At 39.5% G+C, this 16,216-nt stretch overlaps 1 protein-coding gene across 1 annotated transcript; it reads right to left on the minus strand.

Moving 5' to 3' along the window:
• Positions 1-1,358: 1,358 nt before the first annotated feature.
• Positions 1,359-16,085, minus strand: LOC118754696 (transient receptor potential-gamma protein-like; the record flags this gene model as incomplete). Its single annotated transcript, XM_036489583.1, has 12 exons — positions 1,359-1,563; positions 2,911-3,053; positions 6,846-6,973; positions 7,084-7,425; positions 10,514-10,852; positions 10,924-11,104; positions 11,176-11,217; positions 11,293-11,487; positions 15,130-15,325; positions 15,395-15,511; positions 15,586-15,854; positions 15,946-16,085. Coding segments are annotated over 12 exons (2,297 nt in total), but the record flags the coding sequence as incomplete, so codon positions are not given.
• Positions 16,086-16,216: the final 131 nt, after the last annotated feature.

Raw genomic sequence — 16,216 nt, forward strand, 5'->3', positions numbered from 1 at the left:
TCTTCAAAATAGACATTTTATACGTCTTGGCTCATAGAGTAATAAGGTTTTTTTTTTAGTTGTGAATGATCTCGGTAGTGTTTTTCTGTAATGCGTGGTAGAGGTGTCCAGCAGAAGTTCGACAACATGTGGCCAATCCAAACACACTGATATCTCTTTTAAATTTCTTGTCAATCCTGGTGGCATCTTTCACCCTGCTCTTCAATAAAATAACCCAAAAGTGCGGATCCAGCATGGGGGATTTTTTTTCTTTTAAATAATTGTTGGATTTCGATATCAGAAATCTGGCTTTGGATTCCTTATCAGCTATCTCAAAAACCTATATAGGTACTAAATTTTATGCGATCGCCTCATTGAGTGCGCCATTTTGGATTTTGAAAATCTGACTTTCATCGATTTAATTCGTGTGATTCTGTGTAATTCATTGCGCGAACTTGTAGGGGTAGAGAATTTTCTAAACTTACCGCTAACCCAGGCCAATATCAGCCATTCGATGAACGTTGGTTTTGCGCCACGCTTTGTAGGCACCTCCTCCACTTGTGCGATGATGTTCTTCGTATCGCTCCAAAACCAGCCACCAATGAATGTTTCGATGCGTTGTGAAGCGAGCATCAGTAGAACTATTTGAAACAGAAAGAAATTTTCGAGTTGGTAGTATAGTGATAAGGTATTTGGAACTTACACAGAAATGTAAAGTAGGAGGCACTGTGGCATATGAATTTGATAAATGGTTTACGCATAGTCTGTCCAATACTGCAGTAGGGTGCCAGAATGTAGGCCCACGAGAAGATGGGAAACATTATGCCTGTTAGGAATACAAAAATATTTATGCGTATTTAGAAAAAGGATTTAAGGTAGGCTACAATTACTACAATTACTTAGTACCAACTTTATTATCGCAACTCACCAATTCTTATAATATCCAACGCCTGCAGAGCCATATTTTTACGCCGAAATCCCGGTAGGCCCTCATACCAAATACTGGCTAAAAGTTGTTGAACATTTGAGTGTGCCACAAACTTTTTCTGACGCAACTTTATAGCCAATTTTAAACGATTCAAATGCATACGTTCGCCATGTTCATAGATTGGACCGGTGGGATCGTGATTTAATAGGATTTCCAGTTCGTGTGAGGTGCGTGTATGATCAAGCAAAGCGGTGGCAAAGTCTTGGCATTGTTTACGCAATTCCTGATATTCATTCTGAAAGAGAAAAGTTTCATTACTCCAAAAAAAAGAAAAGAAAGGACACAATTTTGTAAGCCAGCCGATTGGTTGCGCTGCCTACGCTTCAAGGACATGGAGTTCAAAACGACCACAAATCGCTTTTTTGCTGGTAGATATTTTTCTTCTTTTCAATCAAAAGTTACGCACCTTAAATTCGTGTTCGAGGAAACTTAAACGTCTCAATTCCCAGGATAATTCAAATGCAGTTAAAATAGGATCCTTCGACGACAATGCATTGAGGCTTGGACTGGCCAGTGCACGATAGGCGTTGATGCGAGAACGTGAGTGTCGCAGTGAATCTTCTTGGCGTGATTGAACACATTCGTCACAGCCGCATCTGAAAGGAAATGCAGAGGCCTGAATGAGTACTTGGTTTTCTATGTATACTTCTACATGTAATCAAATACCTCTGCGCTTACAGAATATATGTACGATTGACCAACGATAAGATAGCACAATACAATTTACCCAGACTAATTGCATTTACCGTGGGGGTTACAGCGTAAAAAAAACTACATTTACCACAGAGAATATTTGTAAAGGTAAGGTATAATAGTAAAGATTGCATAGACATAAAAATGCCAGGAGCATTTTTACGACTGCCAGAAGACGGCACTCCGGATCACGGCTAGATGAATTCTGATGACGCCCCAACACCACCTGCACGACGAGGCCCAGATACTTTCCATTAGGTAGCATAACACAATGCTCTGCAAGCAGCTCCTAGTAGGCTGCCACAGACACGGGCACGCGAACAGACAACTGCTTGCAGAAGAGCCCTCGCCAAGACACGACGTACGAAGTCCAGAGAGAGAAGTAGGTCTCGAGTTACATAGACTCTCGACCTGTGAATGCCGTTTGGGCACACAACCACCCGACGTGAACGAAACAGAACTTTGTCTGCTTCGGGAGACGCGCACCACAATAGCCCAACTTCGCTCTGGATATTGCAACAGGCTAAACTCGTACCTGAGCAGAGTGAACGAAGATGTGCCCAACCAGTGCCCGGCATGCGGAGAGTCGCCACATGACTCACGGCACCATGACGCAATCCATGGGGACGCCATATGCTCATTTGGATTTGAGACGTAATGGTGGGCAGGACTGATTTCGAGAGAGGACTTTTCAGCTAAGGAAGATCAATACTACTTCGAAATGGTTACTGTCCGCAGTGACGTTCTTGTTGGCAGGAAATACTTCCGTTTGGTTCTCGTTCATCACCAAACCCAAGTGTTTGGCTTTTCTATTTATTTTCGAGAAGACAGAACCAACGGCGCGCTTATTGAGGTACGCCAGTCGCGCAAGTGTAGGTTCTTATAAAAATTGTATCTGGGCGGTTCAGTTCTACATATATTCTGTTATATATGAGTCCATTACCAAGTTTGAGCGGTGTGTTCGTAGAATCCTCCTCAGTGAAAAACCACAGACAGCCGAGGGGATATGAGTCTGGGTTACTGATTTATATATTTAAGGAAAGTTCTATAAGAAAACAATTTTGTGTAGGTCGGTCCTTCTGAGTGGTAGTACATACCTCTAACCACACGGCTGCGTCGGTAGCTATTTCATCTTATTAAAAGGTAATTATCTTACATAGGATATTGGTCCTACAACAGCTTACAGAAGATGATAGTACCATTTTTTTTTATTAAATAAAGTGGGACAGTTCTCTGTGTCTGCTACGTACCTTACATCATGCGGCATTGGCAGTACGGCTCCGCGATCTAATAATATTTTGATTATCTCATAGTTATCACGATGTGCCGCCAAAATAAGTGGCGTAATATCGGGTGTAAATGTTGAAGTATCCTCCGATTGGGATTCCCAGCTCTATGAATGAAAACATTCGAAATATACATATGTACATACAAACGACCCATGGTGTAATAATAACAAGGTGTTGTCAGTAACTTAACCTCACTTTTTCGGCAGGTCTATTCCGGTCACGCATTTAAAAGTACTAGAAAAGGTACTAATTATTTACTACTTTTAATCCGTTGGTGCATACTACTTCAAATTAAATGTAGAAAAATGTATAATTACAGGCTTATAAGCCTTAATATATGTTTGTATCGGCAGCTCCACACAGTTTGTACATATATTGTTACTTTAAAAAAGTAAAAGCCGTAAAATAAGACAATTTCCTATTAGACTGTAAATGATATTCTAAATAGATTAAAACACATAAATATCGATAATATAAGCGAATTCCTAATTTAACCATGCCACCACTCTATTCTAATGTATCAGTAGTTCATTTGGCTCAATATTATGACAATACAGCAAAAGTTATTTAATATAAAAAATCACCTTTCCATACTATTTTTGTGAAAGTTTTTCTCCATTGATAACCACGATATCTTTTATTTTTCTACTTTTTGAGTACAAAAATTATACAAATCCAGCAATTTTAAATATTAATATTGTTCTGAAAACACCAAGTTCTTTAAAAATTGCGATAAAACGAATTACTAAAATGGAGTATTTTAGATACTATTTCCCAACGAATAGTAGTATAAAAATTAAGATCGGCAGCACTGAAAATAAGCATGCCGATCTTGTCAAAATCACAACAAACACGTCGCTACTGACAACACCTTGTTATTATTCCACCATGCAAACGACCATGATACAAAAAAGAAGGTAGTTTCAATAAACAACTTTTGACGGATAATAAAATTTTTTGAAGTTTCATAAATTGTCAGTATTATCAACGGCCTTGCCATTTTGATAATATTAAAACAATACATCGGAGTATTTTCTTTCCCATATTTTTACCAATGTGAGAATATTTCAAATCAAAACTCACAATCAGTACTTGATATTTTTTTACTTACGTGGTTTGCCCCTCTTTTATTAAAAATATATAAAATGTAAACTGTTACATTGTAATTATTCTTTTTATTTTATAATAAAAACCATTAGTGCATTATGTTGTTATTTTTTTCATTTTATTATTTTGATATACAATTTTCGTTTCTTTAATCTTGCGATTTAAAAATCGAATTCTAAAGAATGTTCTTCCCAAATAAAATCTTTTTATAATATTTTGGTCCAAATTTACTTTTAAATGTCTCATCAGATTTTGCAAAAATTTTGGCTTTGTGGTTAGTGAATCACCATTAATTTCAACAAATTTTGAATTCAAAATTTCCAATGTATGCAAAAAACTTGAATTAGGCTTGTACAGACCGCCCTCCGATAAACAGTTAACATACGTATAATTTTGATCACTTTCTACATGCGTCCTGAAGCCTAGTTTTGTCAACCCCATTTTCGAAATTATGTAGCCGGCAAAATTTTCAAGTCCATCATATTCCACATCTTTGAGTGGACTGATGAAATCTTCTGCTTCATGCTCTTCTGCGAGGAGTTTACCTCGAGTTCTTCTTCTGCGGATATTTCAATATCGTTAAGTGGTTTGAAAACATTTACACTGAGCAACTCCTCTTCAAATTTTAACATTACTTCACTTGAAGACTCAACATTTGTTTCCGTGCTCAAAATAGTTTCGTTTCGCCCTAATAAAGTTCATGCATACATTTTAGAATCTTTATGACAACAACAATAATTTCTTTAAGTGGTTAAAAAATTACCTAGAAGGTATGATCGAAATCTGTACTTGAATTCGAGAGGTGACGGATGGTCATGCAGCCCTCCTTTCATATATGTTCAATAACTTTACTAAACTTCACTCATTTTCATACATTTTTGTTTACTTTTACAAAAAAAAAAAATATTATCTCTGGTGATCAGGTAGCATGAATTTTATGAAATGTCATAATTTTATTAAAAGTCAAATGGTTAGCAACAACAACGAATGTCATTAAATGGAACTACCTTCTTTTTTGTATCATGGTTATGGGTACCAAAAGAAAGAGCAAATTCTGTGAAATTAAAAAAATTGGATAAAAAAAATTAAAAATTATTTACATGGGTAGGTATCGAAAGTAGAGCTGAGAACTTCATCCGGATTTTTCAACTATTCGGATACACCGAATATTCGAAGACCTATATGAAAAATCCGGTTACTCTAGAAGCTAAGATAATATTCGGCTATCCGAATATCCGGATTTTTCGTTATCAAAACGATATTTTCGCTTCTACGCACAAAATTGTTTGTATACATTTTTAAATGTCCAAAATTCTAATTTGGAATTTCAAAGGCTTCTACAAACGAATTAAAACGTTCAACAAACAAATTTATGCGTATAGAAAACTTGTTTCTAAAGTGATGACAAGAAAATTGCCATTTGTTTATATTGTGACAAAACGACACAAAACAAATGGTCAACTTCGAGTCCGTCAAGAGCAAATTCACTCTATCCTGTGCATAATTGAATTCACGAATATTGTTAATCAGCTTGTTGATTTTTTTAGATATCCGAAAATACGAATATTAACCGGATCTTTGTAAATCCGTATAACCGAATCATGCACAAACGAATATTAAATAGAGATCCATACTATCCAGATTTTATTCGTGTCAAGGGATAATCCGCATGGATATCAGGACATTCGAATATGCGGATATTCTCTGCCCTAACCGAAAGTGCCCTCTAACTAAATTTTATTTGTTTAAGCTTATAAAGTTAGAAGGAAAAAATTCGAAACTGCAGTCGAGTGTAATTAGTCCTTAGGCATATACATTTTTCAAAAAATAAGCATTGCAAGATTTCAAGGTTATTCAAAGATAAGATTTTAAAAGGACGTTTTCAATAACTACTCATCCCTATGCACCAAAAAATGGTATCTGCTTTAATTCTATATTTTTCTTTTTAATTTGATACTCATACTGTTTTTCTATCTTGTATCGAATTTTTACAAGGCGAATTCATATCAGATAGTAGCTGTAGTACAAAAACTTACGTGCATTTTGTTTTTGCTTTCGGTACATAAATGTCAAATTTCAGCTATTCTTCGCTCAAGGAAGATAAGGGAAAGAAAACTCCAACACTCTCACGTTCTCACTCCCTTATAAGAAATTTTGATATTCGTGTATCAAGGCGAATCAAATCAGCTCTTCTAGCAACACCACCTTACATGAATTCGACTTGGAGTTTTTAAAAACATTTTTTGAAATAACCATATTTTTCAGATTTCAAAGTCCTTAAAAAGAAATCTGACGTCAGACAGAAAAACTAAAAACACAGTTTTACTATATTCAGCCCATGGTTCGCGAATATATTGGATTTTGGGTGTAGAAAATTGACTGTCGCATGGTGTAATCAAAGTACATACAAAATTCCTAATAGTAATTGAAATAGAGAATAACATAGTTGGTGAGGCCAATATCAACTTTTGGTCAGAGAACTGCTTCTGTACTGTAAAAGTATTCTTTCAGGGTTTCATTCCAAAATTCAGATTTTACCACTCTTTGAGTTTTCAGAGTACAAGGTAACATAAATTCAACCAAAATGAAGAAAATATGTTTATCAAAAGTATGAAAAAGCCATTACTAATTCGCGTCTCTTTTTTCTACAAATGAAATCAACTACCAAGTAAATAATTAAAAATAACACTATGTGCACATACGACTTTATGTGCTGCATTCGTCCGGTTCGTTCGTTCGGTTGTACCAGTACAGTTGCTCCAATACTATCTAGTAGAAATATACAAAACCTTGTCGTTCAATGCTGCCTCAGCCGTTGTTCCATTGGCAGTGGATATGGATTCGTTAACGGGACAGATATTCTTACTCGATGAAAACTTCTTGCGCTTCTTTTTCAAAGCGGCTATGGCAGTGAGACCTTAAGAAAAATTAAATTATTTTAAAATAAATAACACTTGTGAAATCAACTCTGCTCTTTTTTTTCTAAGTAACTGACAAAAATAACCAAAATCAAATTGTTTAATTTACCGGTTGTTGTATGAAAGAAATGCGAAGCACCGTTACCACCATTGCTGCTGACACTATTACCGCTGCCGCTATTCAAGCTGCTGCTGTGATCCTTCATGAATATGCCACCATGTGTGCCTGCGCTGTGTGTCGGCGTGTGTGCATTGGCACGATGACTGCCTGTCGTAGTCGTTTCGCCACTGCTGCTCATGTAATGCTGCGCAGAATTCTGTGCATATGTAACGCGCACTTGGCCATGAACTGGCGACGAATTGGCTGAGGAATTGCACATGGAGTCTTCCGATTTGGAGCGGCCTAGCATTTTTGAGACATTTCCCACTTTGGCGGCCTCGATGAGTGTACCTGCGATTGGAAAGAAAATAGTAAAAATATCAAAAAGAGCAAGTTCGATGGGTGCCGAGGCTGGCGCCGATTGTATCCTTCTATTCACATAATCCGCTGATGGAGTGGTAACCTCTGGAAGGGAGGTCCAGTTAATATTTTCCCGAATGGCTCGTTTATGGGTGTAAAACCGATAAGCAGGGTATACTCTGGAAGCCAAGGGCTATAAAGAGCGCTATGACCCCTTGGAGTACTTCCAAATCCGAGGGTACAGTAACATTGCAGGAAACTGCATGGCTGATGAATTGGCTCAGCAGGACAGCATTGAGTTCATCTCTCCTGACAGCAAGGCTATAGGAGCTCCTGTGGCAACCTGTGGACAGTGCTGGATAGAACCCCGTTCACAAATGCTTATGCAGCTGGCTAAGCGCCAACCATCGCTTTTATCAGGTGTCCTGATCGGGAAGTATACATTAGGAACCCTTAAGGTACGACTTGACTTCGACGAGGTGGAATCATTTCCGCATTTTTTTCTCAGCTGCCCTGCTTACACAAGATTATGGATTAAATATCTTGGCTAGAGTTCCAGCAACACTCCCGAGGAGTGAACATAAGCTGCCTGCGGAATTTTATTTTGAGCGCGCACCATTTCTCTTAACAATTTCCTAAGGATTATCCTGCTACCAGAAAAGATGTATTATGTGGTAACAAAATGGACAACATAAGAAACGTCTAAGGGAGTGCCTCGTGGGTCTGCCGCCTAGGCTAACTGCAGTCTCCCTGCTAATTTTTAAGGGTGTGGTGATATCTTTGAAGGAGAATGTTAAGTATTTAGGACTCATATTAGACAGGAAACCTAATATAGAGCAAAGAGTTAAGAAGGCTAAGTACAGTAAGTAAGTAAGAAGTACATTGGCTTTACACTTCTGTTGTCAGGCCAATACTATTCTATGTAATATTTGTATGGTGGCCAGCAACTTAAAAGGCGAGCTACCTAAAAGTAAGGTCCAAAGAACAGCATGTTTACGCATTTCAGGTGCCTTAAGAACCACTCCAAACAAAGCGCTAGAAGTGTTAACAAATTTGCCCGCAATAAACCTGGTGGGAAAATACATGGACGCCGCTGCGGCGCTCAGACTAAAAAGTATGGTGCTATGGTAAGATCGCTTAAATACTTCACACTCTGGGTAGTTGCAACCAAGAAGTTGACGACTCCGCCTTTAAACGAGCATCCCGGCAAGAAGAGAATGGCATACACCAAGGCCATGGGAAAGGAGGTAATTGAATTTTTATAGGGATAGATCCCAATATAATTATCCGCCCGAATCGCGGACCACTGCAGGAGGTGGCGGTGTTTAACATCTCTCGGACAGCCAGGCGGCCATCAAATCAATGAATGCGGCAATGCTATAATCGAAGGTTGCACAGGAATGCCTCGCAGCTCTAAACGATATCAGCATACGGCGCTGTCAGCCTCATAGGGGTCCCGGGACAAAGTGGTATTGAAGGAAATTGCAGGGCAATTCAGGGAGGGCTAGAGGAGGCACTTGTAGAATAACCAGGCTACTATGGCCACAAGTAGATAAGAAAAGGACGGAAGAGTTGCTCACACTCGCAAGAGAGAGTATTGTGATGGTCACGGCTTGTGTAACCGGCCGTTGACTATTTGGCAGGCACTCTTCAAGACTAAGAATATTCTTGCACGAGTATTGCAAAAGTTGCAGAGATGAGGAACAGCGTAGAGCACTTCTTCTTCAGTGGCCCAGCTTTGGCCAAGAGCATAGCACTTTTTAGCTTTCTTACGGAACTAACCGGTGTAGGAACAAAACCAGTCCTACGCTTTACAAGAGCTTCAAGATGGTTCCATGAAGAATAGTCACTGAGGTTCCCGTGTTTCGCAGTGATATAACAATGGACCTGCAAGGTCTAAGTGAGTTAGTTATTGGAACCGACTGCCACATCAACCTAACCTAAATGGCAACTTACGCTTATGTTTTTTCCTTTCACCAAACATCAATTTTTCGACTATTGAATTCCAAAAACCCAATGATGAAGTTTTAAGGAGAAATGTCTGAATAAGTAAAATCCACAAATGCTCCGTCTATCACCGATCGCTGAACAAACTTATACATTTTCTGACAAAGGTCAGCGACCTGCCTGGCGGTCTTTCCTTGGGGCTTTCCGAATTAAATACGTTGGGCTGAACATCATTCTCAGAGAGATATTCCTTATTGGCTGATGCCGTTTGAACTCATACCAGTACATCAAAAGCCATCCCGTTGATCCTTATGCACAGCGGTCTAAAATGAAGTTCATCGCAAATCAACATCTTCATGGATCTTGACCCATAAATGTAGCCATCGATACCATGTGAAAGTGTCCTGCGTAGTACTAATTAATTCTCCATATGCATACTCAAACCTCATAAAAATAAAATAGCCCACTTTCTGGGCTTACCATTGCATTGGATTGACGAAAAGCTTAATGGACTCAGTGAACTAATCTGCTGCAGCGGAACATGTCTTCTCATACCAACTGCATTGGGTATTTTCCCAAAATTAATAGGTGTCGAAATGCCTTCCAACAAATCCAGTAGTCAGCTGCCTTAAGGGAATCCTTGTGAAACTAAGAGAACCTACCATTCTTGAAAGAGCCAATAATGGGACAAAAGTATGTGACCAAGATCAGAGGAGGGTTTTGAAATTAAAAGAGCGATGTTTTTTTTTGAATCCTGATCCTTACGAAGAAGTTTCTTGCTCTAGACAGTGTAAGCTTTGGGACGCCAAACTTAAGCGATCTGCCTACTGTAGACAAAACAAAGTTGAATGGTGAAGCAGACCTGGTAAATATCAAAGCATCTGCACGATTCGTCCATGACTTAGAAAAAACCAGATGATATTGTGATTGAAGAACTCGAAGAACTCTCACAGACTGCTGTCTATGCGTTATATGTAGATCTCCGTAGAGACACCAACAAGATCTTGATGGGCTTCCAAAAAGTTCCTACATATCAATCCCCCTTACCGTGAAAATTTTGTAAGCAGTTAAGGCTCGATATATACATAATTAATTTAGAATGTGATTCCTCCTTGCTACTTCGCCCACTTACCCCAACGCTTCTTGTGGCCGGCAATGCGCTTATTGTGCGGTTTCAATGCCGATTTATTATATTTTGTTGTCGTTTGTATTGTGGTTGTTGTTGTCGTAGTGCCATTTGTTGGCGATTCCTTGCCGCTTGTCTGACCATTCTGTTGATTTTTGTGTATGAAATTTGAATTGAAAAGATTCGACAGTGTGTTACTGAGTATTTCATGTTGTGTATCAAAATTATCCAATGAGGTGGAGAATTCTGCTACCGGCGCCAAGGAACCGGTAGAACCAGGTGGCGCTATATTAAAGCCTTTCATTAGCCGTCGCTCCTTTTGACGGTTCTTCTTGCCACCACCACCTGTGTTAATAGAAAAAGAGCGAATGCGAAAATTAATTTGTGCACTTAAAACATTAAAAGTCTCCGCTCACCGCCTTGTCCCGCAGAAACATTGGTATCCATGCCACTATTCTTCAAAATTTCCACTAATTCGCAACGGAATGCCGATATATCCTGCTTGATTTCGTTCACGTCGTCTTCGGTGACACCCTGCGATTCGGCCTTGCGTTGCTCTACGGTCACATAGCGACGCACTAAATTGCGCATTATTTGCTGGCATGGTTAAGTAATTGAATTATTTTTCAGTAAGTCAAACTTTAATATTCTTCACTATACTATATTACCTGATATTTGAAATCGCGATCACTCGCCTGCTGCGCTTTACGCTATTTGGAAGATGAAAGGAGTATAACTGTGCTATTTTTCTCACAATTTTAAATGTGTAAGTATTAGTCACTCACCCGTATTGTCTTTAAATGCTCACGTCTGGCAGCCGAAGAGCCACTACAGAATACTCTGCGCGCCCACTTGAACACATACCATATGGATTTCGGTGTTGGTATAATATTGAATGGTGGTGGACAGGTGCCACCTTCCTCAAAGTAACTTATCCACAATTTGGAGCGCGCAAATTTCCATTCAACATCAGCACGCTCCTGAAAATTTAAGTAACAGCAATGTGTGAATCGGAGTGGAAGCTCGGTTTGCTTAAGAGTAAAAAGTACAAATCAGTTATACTGAGGGTTTTACAGGACACATTGAGACACAACTACGCATCGTTTTAGTACCATAAACCACGCGCGGGTTCTAACCGGGCAATACCCAGTTAGAGTCGCTACTAACCGCGCATTTTAAGGTCTGGGTTTTCCGAATAGGTCGCTCTGATTTGGGTTTAGATACCACTGCAGATTGAGGGCATTGTGGAACCCTCTTTCACTAACTCACAAGCATTCTCATTTCCGGCAATATCGCGATGACCAAATTAAGTCTACTTCAAACTAAAGACATTGTGCGAAAATTTTATGAAAGTATACATATCCAGTAATAAAACAGCGTCGAAGGCTATATATACAGATGGTTCCAAGCTTAATAAAAGAGTGGGTAGCGGGATTTACTCTTTCCACATCGCGCTAAACCTCAGTTTTCGCTTACCGGACCATTGTATCGTTTTTCAAGCAGAGCTAAACGCCATAATGGAGGCCGCTTGGAGCCTCATAACCTCCACCCCTCCATGACGGCCTATCGCTATTTATTGTGACAGTCAGGCTGCTTTCAAATCTCTTAAATCTAACAGAATAACGTCCCAAGTAGTCATATAATACAAGAACACTCTGCACCTGCTGACATAAAAATACTAATTGACTGTCACTGGACGGAAATATCTGAAGTCAGTTCTGCTCAAAATGCGGACATACTTCTAACCTCATGCAAACAGGGACTAAAGGCCGAACTCATCGAAGAGATGAATACCAGGTGGGCTTTGGAAACCACCTGTCATGCTAGCAGGCAAATTTGGCCAAAGATTGATGTAAAGCGATCAATAGCTCTCACTCGGCTGGACCGTTCTTCTCTCAGATTATTAGTCGGGGTAATCACCGGACCCCAGACACTGCCGGATACTCCGACACCGATTTTTGTCGCAGTTTCAGAGATGAGGATGACCAACACGCGCAACCAATTCTTTAGCAAGTACCTTCTAGATTATTTAGCCCACCTGAACTCGGCGAACGTCCTTGACTTTTTGTGCTATTAAAAACGCACTCGTTGGTTTAATTACTAAGGGAGTAAAAGAAATAAATGGCTTCCGCCAGTGGTATCACAACGGACTTTTCCATGCCGGCCGGTTTTCATGTGCCGGCCTAAGTAGTTTTCAAAAATGTAGAAAAATTGTCTGAGGGAAATTAAAGGTTAATATATATACAAATAGTAAAGTTTCATAAGAAATATTTTCGTAGAACATTTGACACCTCTTAAACAGCTTCGACTTTGGACGCCAGAGTCGTAATATCCAGCCGCTCACAAATACTTATGCCTATAAAACAGTCGCAAAATTAAGCAGATGGGTTCGTCTTCGTGCTCCCAAAGATGCAGAGAAAGTGCTTGTTCCAACTGCGGGTTCCTTGTTTGAGGCTGTGGAATTCTATTGCTGGTTATTTTTAAGCAGTGAAAAGAAAACGAAAAATTGTACTACTATCCAGATCTCCTTCTTTCTTTCCATAAAACCAGTTCCCTGAGTCTTTTAGCGGACATCAAAGCGGTGTATCCACCGACAAGGTATGCCTTTTTGCTCTCTCATGCTCTCTTTTTAGATTTAATGGAAAGTTGCGAACACCCATCTGATATTAGTTTGAAGGCACTAAGAATAGCAGGCTTTACTTCAGCTCAGTCATAGTCATAACCTCCGGCCAATGCCTGAAGTCAGGTTCTCTTGAGTCGACGTATGAACAGATTTCTGATCAGATTTATGTCGGTACACATTGGCCTCGCAAATTAAAAAAAGGTTAGGTTAAGTCCCGCCTCCTGGACTAAAGAAACCTTCAGGGGGTGTATGGGAGGATGATGGCTCCAAGTTGGAACTGAAGGTAGAAAGTTAGTTTTCATCAACCTGATCTCTGTAGCGTTTTTTATGCTGAACTAACAGTAATCAGCGAAGCTGCAAGGTGGCTGATCGATTCTCTTTTTAGTCTGCATGCGGTAGCTTTCTTTTCTGATAGCTAGGCAGCTATTAAAGCAGTTTACTATTACTACATTTATACGCACAGAATAATCGACTTAATTGAAAGCGCATTGACACCGTACACATTTCGCTCTAGTGTTTATACTTACGGCTTTATATCGGCATCAAAGTAACCGTCTTCAAAAGCAAACAAAATTAGCTGTTTTCATTTGACATTTTATAAGTTAACATAGTGGAAAGTGATAAAAATCTAGTTTTATTCGGCATTATAAAATCGTGGCAAAGAAAAAGAACGATTACTATTAATCAGCTTTTAAATACTGATGTGATTATTTGAAATTTGAGCGGAACAGCTGATCTCCAAATCGCTTTGAGTGAGAGCGGTGTTTATACACTCTTTCTAACTGTCTGGAGAAATAAACTACCGATTTGAAATGGAGTGAGAGCCAAAACACTTCGCTGTTTCAAAGCGAATTGAAATTCAGTTTATACATATGTTTTGAATCGCGGCGAAATGAATTAAAGCGACTTATGCATGCGTATAAACGCAGTATATAACAAATGTACATCGAAGATTGTAATGAAATGTAGACGTACTCCAAACGAGCTGACAAGGAGTTACGTACCTAATGTTGCATGGGTGCCAGGCCATAAAGACATACCGGGCAACTGTGTTGCGGATAAACTAGCAAGGACATGAACCTTACTGTTTGCAATCAGTATCACTCGTAATGCGGGTATTGCGCTATCTTCCTGCAAACTCTGGCTGGAAAGTAACTTTATCGAACAGGCAAATACGAGATGGGTGCAGGATAGTAAGACATATATATGTATCTGGCCTAAGTTGGATAAGCGTAGATTTAGCCCTCGCCTCCGCTTGGAGTGACCACTGCTCCGACATGTAATCGGAGCTCTCACCGGGTACTGCTTTATGGGAACCCACGCTGCTAGAATGGGTTTGCAGTCAAACAACTACGCTCAAAGCTGCCGTGATGAGGGTGAAATCGAAAACGTTGAGCATTACCTATACCACTTTCGCGCTTTGGTGAGGGTCCATCGACGTTCGCTCCTCCACTATTCATTTGAATGTTAGACTGAACTGGATTCAACCAGTATCTAAGACCTTGTACGCTTCATCAGAGCTACAAATTGGTTCCATTTCTAATGTAAGAGTTGGGACGTAAGGAGTATCTAATATGACATCACATGGTGGGCTAAGTGTGCTTTTTTCCTGTGCGGGATGAGGGTAGCTAATACTATAACCTAACCTAACCTAACGCAGCATTATTTAACCTGGCGTTATGTGTTTCAGTTGCTGTCGGGCGATCGACGTAGCCGAAAGGTTACAGGTCGTTAGTATACTAATTTAATCCAGGTCAGCGCCAAATAAATATTTCGTAGCTGATTTTGATTAGTCTCAAAGCAAATCAGGCACGTTGGCTCGGCCACAAAGGTAGAATAAAGGTAGACTTTCCTATTCATAGCCAAGCCCAAGGACCTAATTACACCGGAAAGCTGCAGGGAAGTGTCTTATTAGAGCTTTTGCAGACTGTACGTTTCGATTACTAAGATTGTTCGTACTTATAAATATACATGTTTCAGAAGCACCAACAGTACTTACCGATATAAGTTGATAAGAATGATTCATCATAGCAATAAGTAGATTCAGCAGCACCACAATGTTGATAACGGAATATGTGCCAAACATTAGCATGCCCCAGAAACGTGTGAAAATCTTAATGCCATCCAACTCAAAGCTATCCAAATCGATTAGACCAAACACAGCCCAGAAAAGTGTCTGTGTAGTTTCGAAGAGACTGAAAACGCAAGAGAACAGGAGTAGGATAAATTACAAATACAAATTTTTGAAAGCTGTAAAAGCTTACTTCGAAAAGCGCCGCCAAACGATGCAAGCATTCGGATCTGTGGTGCCGTTCATGGTGATAAGTACATTTGTGGGCGAAACTTCAGGGCAGCGTTTCTTCTCCAAATCTGCGTAGTACCTATTTTGGTTGGTTTATTAAATTTGTTATATCCAACTTCATTTCAGCTTTTATTTTATTTATTTGTCACTCACCACAACAATTGATTCAGACCACTGCCGAAGGCGAATAGTACGAGTACGTACAAAAAGAAAAACTTCATGATATCCATAACCATACGCGACAGGGACACTTGCAGTGGTCCCAAATGTGGATTCACCGAAAAGATGTATACCAATTTGAGGCTACTGAAAATGTTTGCCGCACTAAAGAGGCCTTCCGAAATGAGCATTGGATCCCATGTGTCCCAACGCTCACGCGGCAAATCAGTGGCATGCGGATTAATGATCATTTCTTTTTGCACCTATGGGAAAGCGTGGGAATACAGTTTTTTTAGAAAGAGTTAATATATGCAGAAGATAGAAAACTTTTTAGTTAAAACTAAAAATAACCACCTGAAAGAAAGACACCACACGTAATGCCACTGTGGCCACATAGAGTGAATTCGTTACGAAATCGATGACATTCCACATATCGTTGAGATACTCTTGCAGACCTACATCCCACAGCTGCTTGACTTCGCTCCAAATTAGACCTGAAGTGGAATATTTTTTTTTGTTTTTAAGAAATTAATAAAACGGGACCACAAAAACAAAGCGATGAAAACCTTTTGTTAACCAGACTAGGTGTTTTACTTAATGTTTTTGTGGTCGCTGAACACGGATC

The sequence above is a fragment of the Rhagoletis pomonella genome, unplaced genomic scaffold, assembly GCF_013731165.1.
Source record: "Rhagoletis pomonella isolate Grant_MI unplaced genomic scaffold, Rhpom_1.0 Rhpom_scaffold_04406, whole genome shotgun sequence".
In the NCBI taxonomy this organism is placed as follows: Eukaryota; Metazoa; Arthropoda; class Insecta; order Diptera; family Tephritidae; genus Rhagoletis; species Rhagoletis pomonella.